This window comes from Glycine soja, chromosome 15, assembly GCF_004193775.1.
Source record: "Glycine soja cultivar W05 chromosome 15, ASM419377v2, whole genome shotgun sequence".
NCBI lineage: Eukaryota > Viridiplantae > Streptophyta > Magnoliopsida > Fabales > Fabaceae > Glycine > Glycine soja.
This window is the reverse complement of record NC_041016.1, coordinates 38,217,229-38,232,963: the sequence shown is the minus strand read 5'-3', so window position 1 is coordinate 38,232,963 and position 15,735 is coordinate 38,217,229. Positions and strand designations below refer to the sequence as shown.

The window sequence follows — 15,735 nt, the reverse complement described above, 5'->3', positions numbered from 1 at the left end:
ACGATGTTAGTCTCTGCGTGCTATCAGGCTTTTCGTCTTACAGATAGCAAAAAAGAATGTTTATGCGGATAACCACTCGGGTATTTCCGCCCATCGGCGTGACTCAAAAGTCAGTATGACAGATCTTGTGAGCGCGGAAGATGACGTAAATCTCCGCGTGTCAACGGGCTTGTTGGCCGCGATTGACGAAGGGCGCAGGAGACGACGTTAGTCTCTGCATGCTATCAGGCTTTTCGTCTTACAGATAGCAAAAAAGAATGTTTATACGGATAACCACTCGGGTATCTCCGCCCGTCAGCGTGACTCAAAAGTCAGTATGACAGATCTTGTGAGCGCGGAAGATGACGTAAATCTTCGCGTGTCAACGGGCTTGTTGGCCGCGATTGACGAAGGGCGCAGGAGACGACGTTAGTCTCTGCGTGCTATCAGGCTTTTCGTCTTACAGATAGAAAAAAAAGAATTTATACGGATAACCACTCGGGTATTTCCGCCCGTCAGCGTGACTCAAAAGTCAGTATGACAGATCTTGTGAAGGTGGCCGACAAAAGCGAGGCTCTTGCTCCTACGTATCCTCCAATGAGGAACTCAGACCTACGTAGTTCTTGATAACTTGTGAGACTTGAAAAGTCTCCATCGGAAGATGCTGACATCTCCGGAAAGGGCGTAGATGACCACATTGGCCTCTGCTTGTCAATCACACTTGGGGTCACTGAATGACGAGGTGCGGATAACCGTAAGGTGTCTCCGCGGGCTACCAGGTCTTGGGTCATGACAACAAAAGGTGGTGTGGTCGACAAAAGCGAGGCTCTTGCTCCTACGTATCCTCAAATGAGGAACTCAGACCTATGTAGTTCTGGATAACTTGTGAGACTTGAAAAAGTCTCGGTGTTTTCTCCACTAAAATGCAAACATGCTTTAGCAAAGAGACAAATATTCCAACTGATTAGAGCAGCATATGCTTTTTTGAGTGAAAAACAATGCGTCTACCGGGGAAGGAGAGTATCCTGATGAAATTTTCTCATAACCATAAATGAGATTTTGGATGTTTAGCATTTCGTTTCTAAATGACCATCTAGAGGAAACACTGGGTTCGACAAAAATAGAAGAAATCCACTCAAAGTGTATCAATCTCGCACAGGTAAGTGTTTTATCCTAATTTCGAACCATAGATATGTCATGACTTGATTTTACAAATCATTTCCTATCAAATCAAAGATTACATGCGTGATCATGGATCAATAGGACTTCCCTTGGGAGTGGGTTCTTTTGGTGGGTTTTTCGGCTTTTGAGTTTTTGGCTTTTTCCTTTTCTGTTTTTGTTTGACGCGAGGCGAGCAAGTCACCGATGCACAGGATTTTGGTTGGCCATCAAAGGGGGAAGACCATTTTAGGTCGTGGTTTCCTTTCCTTCTTTTTTGTTCATTTGGTGACAATCCTGTATTGCTCAGATATTGTCCAGTCCAAAGACCTTTCTGCACATTTCTTCTGTTTTCTTTCGATCCTTGATCAGGAGCTTTCTTTCCTTCTTCTTCTTCTTTTTTTTTCTACTTTCTGATTGGAAACTTTCTTTCTTTTCTTTTCGCTTTCTCCCACTCTTTGACTGGGAATTTTCTTTCTTTTCTTTTCGCTTTCTCCCACTCTTTGACTGGAAATTTCCTTCCTTTCTTTTTTTTGCTTCTGAGGGTAAGGATTGACATTCTCACCCTGGATCGAGGTTTATGGTGAGTCAGGATTTTGGCTCAAGGCTTGTAGAATGGTCAGGCATGATACATGTCAGGGTTTGGTTTGGTTCAAGGGTAAAAGGGATGCCCCACATTATTTCCATGACACAAATGCAAAAATGATGATTTGGAAATTTTATGCAAAACTGGTCATGCATGCACCTATGCGGACACTCAAGTGTCAAATTTTTATGGTCATGTGATGCTAGGGCTCATGATTCATTTCCTCTATTTTAAATCAAACCAATGTTTCCAAAATATGTTCTTTTATCAATTTGTGCATTCATCCGAGTCCATTTTGGGTACTCGGGAAAATTTCACAGCATTCACCCTTCAGGTGTACACACATTTTTTTTTTCCAAAAACTAGCTATGATCAGCGAATTTTTCTTTAAAGAAAAGTTGGAAGTCATCTCTTTTCCCAAGCATGTTGGTTTTTCAGCTAGACAACTTATTTTTCTTTTTTTCTTCCTTTTTTTATCATTATCATTTGTTTATTTCTTTTTCTTGTTTATTTTTTTTTGTTTTTTTTTTGTTTTTTTTTCATGAGGTATTTTTCTACCTAAACATGTGTATATTTTTGTGAGGTATTTTTGCTATATACACGCATATCCAAGGTATCTTGCTACCTAAACATACATATATATGTTTTGTAAGCTATTTTTGCTATATACATGCATATCCAAGGTATCTTTCTACCTAAGCATACATATATATATATTTTGTGAAGTATTTTTTGTTTACATACATGCATATCTAAGGTATCTTTCTACCTAAACATACATATATATATATTTTGTGAAGTGTTTTTTTGTTTACATACATGCATATCTAAGGTATTTTCACTACCTAAACATACATATATATATTTTGTGAGGTATGACTACCTTCCGAGCTTGTGCTTGTTTTATTTAAATTCCCAGGATCATGAGCAACTAGGTGCGTCCTACTATAAAAAGTGATCAAATAACAAGCATAGATTCAAAAGGTACTAGGTTGCCTCCTAGTAGCGCTTCTTTAACGTCTTGAGCTGGACGCCTAATGATTTGTCGGTCATGGACCTAGTACTTTGCTTACCTTTGGCTTTGGACTTGGTCGCCTATTGGTCGGCCATGTGTCGTAGGCAACGCTCTAACCTTTTTATGGATGAGCTGAGGTGAACTCTAGAGGTGGTGGCGGTGTGTCTATTGCCCGCTACCGGCCATCCCAATGCTGATGTGGTGTTTCGCCCTGCGCCTGCCTGGGGGTGCAGTACTTCTTGATGAAAGCTCGATTGGTAGGGGGCCTGATGACCTTGCTGGGGGCGACAGACACTCCCTAGAACTAACAGAGACCCGTATTTAGAGCTGGCAACTCCAAGACCCTGTTGGCCTTCTTCGGGTCCACTAGGTGTCTTGCGGGCACAATCCTTGCAAACAATAGATGACATCAGAAATCAGTTGGGGGAGGTGCATACTTACCTATGCCACGATGACATGAACTTGCTGGGGGGAACGGGCGCCCTGTAGGGCCGACAGAGGCCCGTAACCAGAGCTGGAAACCCCAGGGCCCTGTTGGACTTCTTCAGGTCCACTGGGTGTCTTTGTGGGTGCGATCCCTGCAAACAATAGATGGTATCAGAAATCAGTTGAACCATATGCATACTTACCCATGTCGGGATGACACAGACCAACTGATACTTTTGCAGGGGGAGATTGGCATTGCGGTCGCTGGGCAGAATGTTGCTAAGTAGCAATGTCATCTATATCTGTGTAAGAGTGGTCATGTTGGTGCGCATGATCCGCACTCGTCTCTTTGCAGCGGCACGGGTGAAATCTTGCCCCGGTATGCATAGTAGTTGTGTGACAGTCTCCCTCTCTGGTTGTGCTCGCACAGTTGGCCCTCCTCCAATATCAGGGGGTGGCCTAGGAACCGTTAAAAGGAAACTACTGGCCCCTTAACCTGGAGTGCAAGTCTCGGTTAAGCATTTAAGGACAGAGGACCTTAAATTCTCTTAAGGTGTAGATGTGGAGCACACTGAAAATGAGGACACGTAGCCCTCTAAAGGTGAGGGCGTGCAGCCCTCTAAAGGTGAGGGCATGTCCCCCTTTGAAAATGGGGGACATGTAGTCCTCTGATGGCGAGGACGTGTAGTCCTCTGAAGGTGAGGGCGTGTAGCCCTACAAAGGTGAAGGTACATGACCCTTTGACGGCGAGGACGTGTAGTCCTCTGAAGTTGAAGGTACATGACCCTTTGAAGGCGAGGACGTGTAGTCCTCTAAAGGTGAGGGCATGTCCCCCTTTGAAGGCGAGGACGTGTAGTCCTCTAAAGGCAAGGGCGTGCGGCCCTCTGAAGGCGAGGACGTGTAGTCCTCTAAAGGCGAGGACGTGTAGTCCTCTGAAGGTGAGGGTACTAGTACCCAAGGGTTCACCCTTATGAGAAAGCAAGAGATCGACTCATCGAGAGGGTCGGTCATCCCAAATCCACACGACTGGATATTAGATGTAGGAAATCTATGCAGTTAACATGATTTTTAGGGATGCAGATGCATGCAACCTTTGTCTTGAAATGCGGTAAATGCAGACTTCATATGAAACAATGCAATGTAATGGAAAGTTGTACAACGTTCATGACCTTCTTTCCCTATTTTGTGATTTTGATTTTGATTTGATTTTTTTTGGAAAACAAAAATTGACTGTCCTTTTGAAAGAGGTGATAGTCCATGCAACCTTATCCTATCTTTTGCAAATCTCTCCGAGAACTCCCTCAGAGTGTGTTTTGTTTGATTTAGTCATTTGACCATTTTGGAGTGACAGCAATGGAGTCGTTTGATGTTTAATCAATCCATTGAAATCCTAGGGTTTGTCCCCCTTTTTTTGTTGAAAACATCGATGGGTGAGAACTTTTGATCGGCCCCTATGTTCACTTGAGGCTCATGCACGGTGCCCCTCATTGCCCCAGTGTAAGGCTTTGAGGTACCAATCGTTGTCTTTCGCCATGACCTTGTAGGAGGGAACCTATTGGGTGAGAACTTCTAATCTGCCCCTAGGTTCACTTGAGGCTCATGCACGATGCCCCTCATTGCCCCAGTGTAAGGCTTTGAGGTACCAATCGTTGTCTTGTTTTCATAGCCTCGTAGTGAGGAAGAATGAAAGAAGCAGTTGATTCTTGCAAAAAGAATTTTCCAAGGACGAGAAATAGTTGAAGGATTTTTTCAGTTGATGGATTAAGTCAAATGACGCCTATGTAGAAGCAAGATGTTTTGATGTTTTGATGATGCCGAACGATCAAGTGCTTCTAAGTTTTATTCGAGACAAGAAATCAAGATATATGATCAAGTTGATCTCTAGAATCTTAGGAAGAAGTTTCCAAATTGAAAAACAAAAGGTTTGACCAAAGAATTCTATCATTTCAAATTGAGATTTGCTCTCTGGTAATCGATTACCAGCAGTTGAAAATGTTTTAATTCAAATTTTTAAAACCTGTAATCGTTTACACAAGTCTTGTAATCGATTACCAGAGGGGATTTTCGGAAAATAATTTCCAAGAGTCACATCTATTCAAATGGTTTATGAATGGCCATCAAAGGTCTATTTATATGTGACTTGGAAACACAAATTCCAAGAGAGCTTTTATTGCCCAAAAAGTTTATCCTCTCAAAAGATTAAGAGTTTTTCTGAACTGAACTGTCTTATCCTCTCAAAAAGATTCCTTGGTCAACCACTTGCATATTCAATAAGGAATTTTGATTGGTCTTCATTGTACAATCTATCCCTTTTAAGAAAGATTTCTTCTTCTCTTCTTCTTATTTCTAAAAAGGGATTAAGAGACCGTGGGTCTCTTGTTGTAAAAGATTCCTGAACACAAGGGAAGGGTTGTCCCTGTGTGGTTCAGGCTTTGTAAAAGGAGTTTTACAAAGAGAGTGAAAAATCTCAAGTGGGTTGCTTGAGGACTGGACGTAGGTACGGGAAGTGGCCGAATCAATATAAATCAAGTTTGCATTCCTCTCTTCCCTTAAACTTCTTTTATTTATTGCTATTTATCTTTTTCTTCAAAGAAGTTTATTTTGAATTGTCTTTTGAGTAATTCATGTTAAGGGTGCATTGTTAATCCAAAAAGAAAGAGTGATAGTTTAATTGGGGAATAGTCTTTGCATCTTAATTCAACCCCCCCCCCTTTCTTAAGATAACTGAGGCCATTTGTCCAACATCCTATTCTTGACAACTCGCTTCTCTAAGAAGACAAACTTTCCGGCATGATAAAATGAGGCCACATGAACGTCTATATTTTTACTTGAAAACACAGTCAATCAAATGCCCTTTTTCTTTTTGAACCCCTTTTTTTTATTTTGGAACTTATTTGTTTTGAACTTTACTCGTTGTTTTACGGCAACCCCACCAACGTGCAAGACGAGTAATCTCTGATTGAACGGTCTTGGAAGTCCAAACTCAGGAGCACAGGTCGCTTGAGCAAACTGACCAATGGCTTGCACTTGAAAATCCTGATGAGTCCTTAGAGACATCTAACAACAGCTTTCAAAATTGCCCCATGTGTGGCACCCCTTGTACTTGTCAAAGTCCAGCACCTTGAACTTGGGAGGGGTGATGATATTGGGTACTAGGAACAACTCTTCTAGGTTAGCAAAGGCATAATCTTTACCTCCTTCAATGGCCCTGAGCCTTTCCTCTTTCCCATTTCTGCCATAGCATGAGGGTTTTTAACCGCTGTGGAATGTGAGGGTTGTGGTTGTGGGTGACACTGAGGGCCCTCCAAAGTGTTTTGCAGGGGTATACCACCAACTGCTTGCCCTTCAGTGGCATATCCGAGGCAAGGCTCGAAGTCGGCTAGATTGTGGTGGGGCATTCCATGTGTCTCCTCCATGGGTCGAGAGACATGTGCATGATCAGATTGAGGTTGTTGGCTCTTAATGAGTATGGGAGTGGAGTTATTGACATCCTCATTGGGAATGTACGCCACATTGGGTGGTGTATAGTTTGGGAGGCAAGCCATATGGCGGGAAGGCGTGCTTGTTTTGAATTTGCACATCATGGGGTCATCCGTACTTCCTAAATCTTTGCCTACCATATTTGAGGTTGGATGATTCATTTGCTTGAGGCCAGATGGGAGCATCAGGTTCACCTTAGCGACAGCGCTAGTAGCGGCAACTATAACCGCATTGGCTTCCATTATCTTCTTCATGCTCATCATGGCCTCCATCATTGTGGCCATTTGCTCTTTCATGGCCTCCATGTCGGCCTTCATCTTCTCTTGCACCTCCTCTGCTTCACCCATTACTCTAGCTCTAGCACGAGTTCGGTAAGGGGGCCGTAAAGCGTGTCCTTTTCTTTTTTATAACAATGATTAAGTTCATTTTATTTTATTTTATTTTATTTTTCAAGGAAAGAATGCAATGAGTAATGCAACCAATGAAAAGCATGGATGTATGCGAATGATGTACAGTTGAAGTATTGTGAATTTTTACGCAGGATATGGGGTTGAATCAATTTAGATTTTCAACATGATCCATGACATCTTTGTCAAGGTGAAACTGGAAGTAACAAGGACATCAACAATCCTAAATATGTTTGGCAGTAGACGAAGCAGTGATGTGACTCGATTCATCTTTTGCCCCAATTTTGCAAGACGGTTACTTCCATATTTCAACTTGACTTGATGAACCTTTTTGTAAAAGCATGAGCTTGGTTCAACCCTATAATCCAAGGAATGACAATTCTGACCGCCAATACTTCAACAACATCTCATAGGGATGAATGACTCGGGCATACTTTAAGCTATGCATGGAAAATGTAATTATGAAATTGAGATGCCCGAAGAAACACCATTTCCTAGTTAACCATGCATTAGGTACCATGTTCAATTATTTTGTTTTGTTGTTGTGTGTGTTTTTTTTTTTTTAGAAATGGGTTTATGATCCCAACATGGTTGGCTCATGGTGCCTAACACATGCAACTAAGAATGTAGTGTGAAGTTTGACGCTTCCCCTTTTTTGTTTTTGTTTTGTAGAGGAAAACGCAAGGATGAGCAAACATGAAAACAAATGGTATGCAATTTTGCAGATCAAAAAGTTTGTTGAACGCATATGCATGATGATGCCATGACTCATGCAAAATGTGAGGCTGTAATATGATAACAGACAAATGCAGGAACGATATGTTCATTATGATGCCATGAAGAGATGTTTATGCGATGCATGATATGAATGCATTTACAAACACGAGAGCCCGAAAAATTATCTCTTCTTACTTGCGCATTTGGGGGCGCAGTGCCCTATGTGTACAGTTAAGAAGGTGATATGGACCTTCCGGCTTCCCGTGACAAAGGACGAGACCAACATACAATGCATGCTAGAGATAAAATGCGGGAGTGACTTGATTCGCACTGATTTTTGGAGTAAAAACGTGGGATAAATTCATCTTATTCAAAAAGTTATAACTAGTCAAGATCTGAGCGACAATACAAACTTCCTAGCGGTTTCTAATCATATGGTCCATTAAGTCTATCATATGCTGACAATAGCTGAGAAGTTTGTGGATCTCCTCGGGGGCGGAGTAGGTGTCCGCCATTGCTTTGGCCTTGGCTAGCAATCGGGGAAGTTCTTGACTCCTGTTCAAAGTAAGAGCAAATCGGTCCATCCACATTGTTGCCTCTTGGTGCAATGAATCAATTACCCTTTCCCTTGCTTCCCTTTCTGCTGATATCTTGGCGTACTCATCCTCTAGCCTTTGCTCGTGAGTCGCCGCTAGATTTAGCTTCTCTTTGCACTCATCGATGATGGCCCACATATTCCCTTCAGTCTCGCTTAACTGTTGGGACAAATTTCTTTTCGACCTAAGGCAAGCCTTTAGCTCGTCCTTCAAGATCATGCCCTTGACCCGTGATGATTCCTTGCACCTCTTCGGAGCTTGAGCTCACTATTGCTGCCCTATAAAGCCCCTCAAAACTTTTCTTTGGTCGTGTTCTTCCTTTCAGGCCTTCTTGGTTTCTCATTCCAAGGCTTCAGCGGTGGCCATATTGACGTCCCTTAGTTCATCATACTCTTTTCAGACTTTGATGGCTATGGACTTGAACTTCTCTTCGACTACCCGGGCTCTATCAAGCTCTGCCTTTAGGGCTTGTACCTCATCACTTTCTTCCGAAGCTTTAACCTCATCATCTCTAAAAGAATTACGTAGGTCTGATTTCCTCATCGCAATTGAGGATACGTAGGTGCGAGGGAAACACCCTTGTCGACCACACCAAAATTAAAAACATAAAAAGCATAAAAAGACATAAAAATACATAAAAACATAAAAATCATAAAAAGACATAAAAACATGAAAAGGGAAAATAAAACAAATTGAAGACATGATATTGCACATCTGATTAAAGGTTGACGTCCCTTGTGACGGACGTGTGGGGTGCTAATACCTTCTCCGTGCGTAAAAATAACTCCCGAACCTTTCACACTCAAAGTTCGTAGACTACACCTTTCCGATTTTTTCGACGTTTTCCTCGAATAAACGTTGGTGACGACTCCGCGCATTTTCCTCTCATGGAAGACGCACCCGTGAGCCCCACGTCGCCCTCCCGTCGAAGGGTAGGTTGCGACAGACATCATGTAGGAAACTTAGAAAACAAAAAAAAGTTCAACAACAAGATTACTTCTAGGAATTGATTTAGAACATGTTATGAACTAAATAACATGCATAATTAGACTCAAAATTCAAAAGATAGGCTAAGAATGACAAGAATACACAAACAAATGTATCTACAATTCAATCAACAAAATAAAATTTCAACACAAACTTAGAACATAATGTGACAATTACTATGACTAAACATGACTCTAAGACAACATGGACTAAGTGATTTACACTTAGATTTTTGTGTTTTTTTTTCTAATCAATATTTTGGAAGAAAATTTAGATTTTACGGTTCAGCACAAGAATATTATGACTGAAAAATTATAAAACCTAAAATCAACACAAAAACATGATTCAAGAGTAGATTTATAAAATTTGAACCATAGAAATGCAAGAACAAGTGTAGATCTAAGATTTAATTGATTTATTTTTTTTAATCTACTCTAAACAGCCCCAAACCACAAGACAATGGAGGATATACATGGAGAATAAGATGAATAACAAGGAATTAAAGTGAATTGACCAAACAAAAAGATAGAGGAAGCAAAAGAACATCACCTAGATGAAGATGCTCTTGATACCACATGATGTAAGCTCCATCGGAGCTTGTAGGCCTAGGATCTTCTTCATCAATGGATTCCTTTGCTTCTTGGAAGATTAATGGCAGTAGAATGGAGAAGGAAGAGAGAGAAGAGATGCCACTTCAAGGAGAAGATGAGTCTAGAAGAAGCTCACCACTATAGGAGGCCATGGATAAGAGCTTGGAGGAAGAAGGAGATGAATGAAGGGAGAGGGAGAGAAAAACACGAAATATTGTGATCTAAGAGAGCTCTGAAATCTAAAGTTTAATTTTCAAATGATCAAAGTTGAAAAAAATGCACACACATGGCCTCTATTTATAGCCTAAGTGTCACACAAAATTGGAGGGAAATTTGAATTTCTATTCAAATTTCACTTGAATTTGAAATTGAATTTGTGGAGCCAAAATTTCACTAATTATGATTAGTGAATTTTAGCTATGGTTCAGCCCACTAATCCAAGATCAAGTCCAAGATTCTCCACTAAGTGTGCTTAGGTGTCATGAGACATGTAAAGCATGAAGGACATGCACAAAGTGTGACTATATGATGTGGCAATGGAGTGTAGCAAGCAAATCCTCACCTCCCCCCTCTAAAATTTAATTGGATTGGGCTTCTCCCAATTCAATTGAATTTATTTCCAACCACACACATCAAATATTCACTTAATGCATGTGAAATTACAAAACTACCCCTAATATAAAACTAGTCTAGGTGCCCTAAAATACAAGGGCTGAAAAATCCTACACTTCTAGGGTACCTTACCTATATTATGGAGCCCTAAATACAAGGCCAAAAAATAATGAAACCTCAATCGAATATGTAAAAAGATAAGCGGGCTCATACTTAGCCCATGGGCCCGAAATCTACCCTAAGGCTCATGAGAACCCTAGGGCCTTCTCTTTCTCCAGTCCAATATTCTTAGAGTCTTTTATCCAATGCCCTTGTGACCTATAGCGGTCGCGTCTTCATAGCACCTGACCCATCGGTGCAACCCACGAATGCCAAAGGAAAAGCAAAGGTGGTCGCGGAAGAGACCAACGAAGCGAGCCCCACTCTGGATGAGGATGTTTTGGCCAGGAGATTCGCTGAGAAAGGAGGAGACTTCGACGGAAAGAAAGTGTCCATGGAAGAAGCCAACGAGTTCCTCCGGATCATTCAACAGAGTGAGTTCAAAGTGATTAAGCAACTCAACAAGACCCCAGCTAGGGTCTCTCTGTTAGAGCTGCTCATGAATTCCGAACCTCAGCAGGTGTTATTGGTTAAAGTTTTAAATGAGGCCCACATGGCCCAAGATATCTTTGTGGAAGGCTTCGAGGGCATCATCAGCAATATCACGGCTAATAACTACCTCACCTTCACCGAGGAGGAGATCCCTGTCGAAGGGCTGGGACACAATATGGTCCTACACGTGTCTGTTAAGTGTATGGACCACATTGTGGCTAAGGTACTCATCAACAATGGCTCATCGCTTAATGTCATGCCTAAGAGTGCACTGAACAAGCTGCCTTTCAACGTGTCACATCTAAGGCTGATCTCCATGATAGTACGGGCTTTTGACGGCACCCGCCAAAATGTTATAGGGGAGATTGATCTCCCAGTTCAAATCGGACCCCGCACTTGCCAGATCACCTTCCAAGTGACGGACATTAATCCGACATATAGCTGTCTTTTGGGTCAGCCGTGGATTTACTCGGTTGGGGTGGTCCCTTTGACGCTCCACCAAAAATTGAAGTTCGTGGTGGAAGGGCGTTTAGTCATTGTCTAAAGGGAAGAGGACATTTTAGTAAGCTGCCCTTCTTCTATGTCGTATATTGAAGCCGCAGAAGAATCCTTGGAGACGACTTTTCAATCCTTTGAGGTAGTGAGCAATGCTTCGATGGAATCCCTCTCGATGCGACCCCGCATGTCAGACACCATGATGATGGTGGCCTATGTGATGTTAGGACATGGGTATAAGCCTGGAATGGGTTTTGTTGGATCAAGTGGCCTCAGAATAATTAAGAAGGGGGGTTGAATTAATTATTAATATGCCTTGACTAATTAAAATTTATCCTTCTTGATGTTACTAGATTCAATTGGGCTTTTACTACTAAGTTAAGAAAGTAAAGAACAATAACTTAACCAAAACTATAGCGGCAATTAAAAGTACACACCGGAAATTAAAGAGTGTAGGGAAGAAGAAGAAAAACACAAGATTTATACTGGTTCGGCAACAACCCGTGCCTACATCCAGTCCCCAAGCAACCAATGATTCTTGATATTTATTTCAACCTTATAAAATCCTTTAGAAGCCAAAGATCCACAAGGGATGTACCCTCCCTTGTTCTCTTTAAACAACCAAGTGGATGTACCCTCTACTTGAACTGATCCACAAGAGATGTACCCTCTCTTGTTCTCAGTATAACAACCCAAGTAGATGTACCCTCTACTTGTGCCACAAAGGATGTACCCTCCAATGTGTTAGGACAAATAATTCTCAAGCGGTTAGTCCTTTGAATCTTTGTAAGGGGAAACAAAAGATATCTCAGGCGGTTAGTCCTTTGAAATCTTTTGTTTAAGGGGAAGGGAAGAATCAAAAGAATTCTCAAGCGGTTAGTCCTTTGAATTCTCTTGGAAAGAGAGAAGGGAGACACAAAAGAATTCTAGTGGTTAGTCCTTATATTCTTTTGGCAAAGGGGGAAGAGAGACACAAAAGAATTCAGGCGGTTAGTTCTTCTATTCTTTTGGCAAAGGGAGAAGAGAAGAAAAGATAGCACACTTTTGTTTTCTGCAGAATTTTCACTTGCAGAAAAACAAGGTTTGGAAAAACAAAACTTAGAAAGCTTTTTGACAAAGGAAGAACAAGAAGAGAGATGAGTAGAAAGGAATTCTTAGAAGTTTCTCAAAAATTGTTAAAGAGTTGTAAAAGTTCTATTGAATGCAAGTCAAGGTCTTACTTTTATAGACTCTTCATGTCTGGTCAAGAAAACCATTGGAAGAGTTATAACCTTGAGAAAATCATGTCAAGAGTTACAACTTTTGACCTTTTATTCAAAAGTTATTGTTGGATCAAGTGGCCTCAGAATAATTAAGAAGGAGGGGGTGAATTAATTATTCCTAAACCTTTATTAAAAATTACTCTTCTAAGGCTTTTACTAAATTGTTAAGAGAATGAGGAGTAGAAGAGAAACTTAACAGAAAGTAAAAGCGGAAATTAAATGCACAGTGGAAAGTAAAAGAGTAGGGAAGAAGGAGACAAACACACAAGAGTTTTTATACTGGTTTGGTAACAACCCGTGCCTACATCCAGTCCCCAAGCGACTTGTGGTCCTTGAGATTTCTATCAACCTTGTAAAAATCCTTTTACAAGCAAAGATCCACAAGGGATGTACCCTCCCTTGTTCTCTTTGAACCTAGTGGATGTACCCTCCACTAAAACTGATCCACAAGAGATGTTCCCTCTCTTGTTCTCAGTCAACAACACAAGTAGATGTACCCTCTACTTGTACCACAAAGGATGTACCCTCCAATGTGTTAAGACAAAGATCTCAGGCGGCTAAACCTTTGATACTTTGTGAATGGGGATACAAAAGAATTCTCAGGCGGTTAGTCCTTTGAACACTATTGTATTAGGGAATGGAAAGAATCAAAAGAATTTTCAGACTGTGTCGTTTTGAATTCTTTGACAAGGGAGAAGGGAGACACAAAAGAATTCAGGCAGTTAGTCCTTTGTTCTTTTGGAAAAGGAAGAAGAGACATACAAAAAGAATTCAGGCGGTTAGTCCTTGGCGAATTCTTTTTGGCAAAGGGAGAAGAGAATGAAAAGATGAATAACACAAGTTTTCAAGGTTTAGAAAACCAGAAAACTTCAGAAAGCTTTTGGTACAAAGAAGAAGAAGAAGTTCAAAGAGATTCAAGGTTTGTAAAAGATTGATTGAATAAGTATTCAAGATTCTTGAAATGCAAAACAAAGCCTTGCTTTTATAGACTCTTCATGTCTGGTCAAGACAACCATTAGAAGAGTTATGACTTTTAGAAAAACTTAAAAAACCAATTTGAAAAAGTCAAAAACTATTTGAAGAGTTACATCTTTTGATTTTATTCAGAAACAATCACTGGTAATCGATTACCAAATCAGTGTAATCGATTACACAAAGCTTTTATGTGAAAGGATGCGACTCTTCACATTTGAATTTGAATTTCAATGTTCAAAGGCACTGGTAATCGATTACCAAAACATTGTAATCGATTACAACTTTTTGAAATTAATTGGAACGTTGTAAATTCAATTTGAAAACTTTTTCGAAACAATTTTGCTACTGGTAATCGATTACAACAATCTGGTAATCGATTACCAGAGAGTAAAAACTCTTTGGTAAACATGTTTTGAGAAAAATCATGTGCTACTCAATTTTTGAGAAAAACTTTTCATACTTATCTTGATTAAGCCTTCTCTAGATTCTTGAATCTTGAGTCTTGAATCTTGAGATCTTGAACCTTGAATCTTGATTCATGACTCTTAACTTTTCTCTTGAGTCTTGAATTCTTCTTGATTCTATATTGAACTCTTGAATTGTTCTTGATTCACTTGAGTTGTTCTTTGATTGATCTTTGAGCTTTTTGTCATCACCTTTGTCATCATCTTTTGTTATCATCAAAACACCTTTGAATCACCTTTGATTCACCATGAAACTTTTCTTCTACAGTTATCAATGGTAATCAATTACCATAATCATGTAATCGATTACACAATGCATTTTATGAAAAGTTGTGACTTTTCACAATTGGATTTGAATTCCAACGTTCAGATACACTGGTAATCCATTACCAATATAGTGTAATCGATTACACTATTTGAAAAATATTTTGGAACGTTGCAAATCAGTTAAAACCATTTTGAAACCAAATTTGGTCACTGGTAATCGATTACCAGAGAGTAAATACTCTAGTAACTCTGAAAATTTTTTAGAAAACTCTTTTGTAAAACAAAAATGTGCTATGTTTGGATATTTTGAAAAAAAAATACTTCCCTCGTGAAGTCTTGACTGTTGCTTCTCGATTTCTTCTCTTGAATCTTGAAATCAACTTCTCTTGAATCTTGATCTTGATTGTTCTTGAATCTTGAATCTTGAAACTTAATTGTTCTTGAATCTTGATTCTTTGAGACTTGATTCTTGAAGTCTGATTCTTTGCAACTTGCTTAACTCTTGATTCTTTGGCATCATCAAAATAATCTTGCAAGTCATTTCTTCCATAATCTCCCCCTTTTTTATGATGAAAATTTTGAAATCAAGAGGATACATACAATTTTTGTTCTACCGTTCACTCATCTCTTTCTCCCCCTTTCTTTTCGAATTTATGCTTAATTTTAAAGCTTTGAAAATATAATATCTTGATTTCTAAAATGCCCATTTTTCTCTCCCCCTTTGGCAACATCAAAAAGGCCAAAGTGCATAAAACATGAATAATTTAATCATACACAAAGCATAATTTGTAAAACAAACATAAAAGATTCTAAAACATACATAAAGCAAAACATGAATAAAACCAAATTGAAATGCAAACCACTTAGTCATATATCACAAACCATAAATATCATGTTCAGTCATACTAAGCAAATATTAAAAGAAATACTAAGTGTTCAAATGTTATAATAATATAGCCAAATACACGGCTAGAAATCAAAATACTATTAATAATAGTAATGTCTAAACTGATGGTGGTGGTGGAGGTAAATCAAGGCAGTCGCGAATAATGGTGACATCTTCTTCAACCTTTGTGATCCTTGAGTCAATTTCATCGAATCGCGTGTCCACTTGTCATTCCAAAGCAT

General features: G+C 39.9%; 1 protein-coding gene across 1 annotated transcript in view; it reads left to right on the top strand.

Moving 5' to 3' along the window:
- LOC114386118 overlaps positions 1 to 11,688 on the top strand; it is a 129,046-nt gene extending 117,358 nt beyond the window's left edge. The window contains exon 2 of the mRNA XM_028346120.1: positions 10,846 to 11,688. Within this exon, the coding sequence (XP_028201921.1) occupies positions 10,846 to 11,688 (843 nt within the window). The remainder of the gene's footprint in view (positions 1 to 10,845) is intronic.
- Positions 11,689 to 15,735: the final 4,047 nt, after the last annotated feature.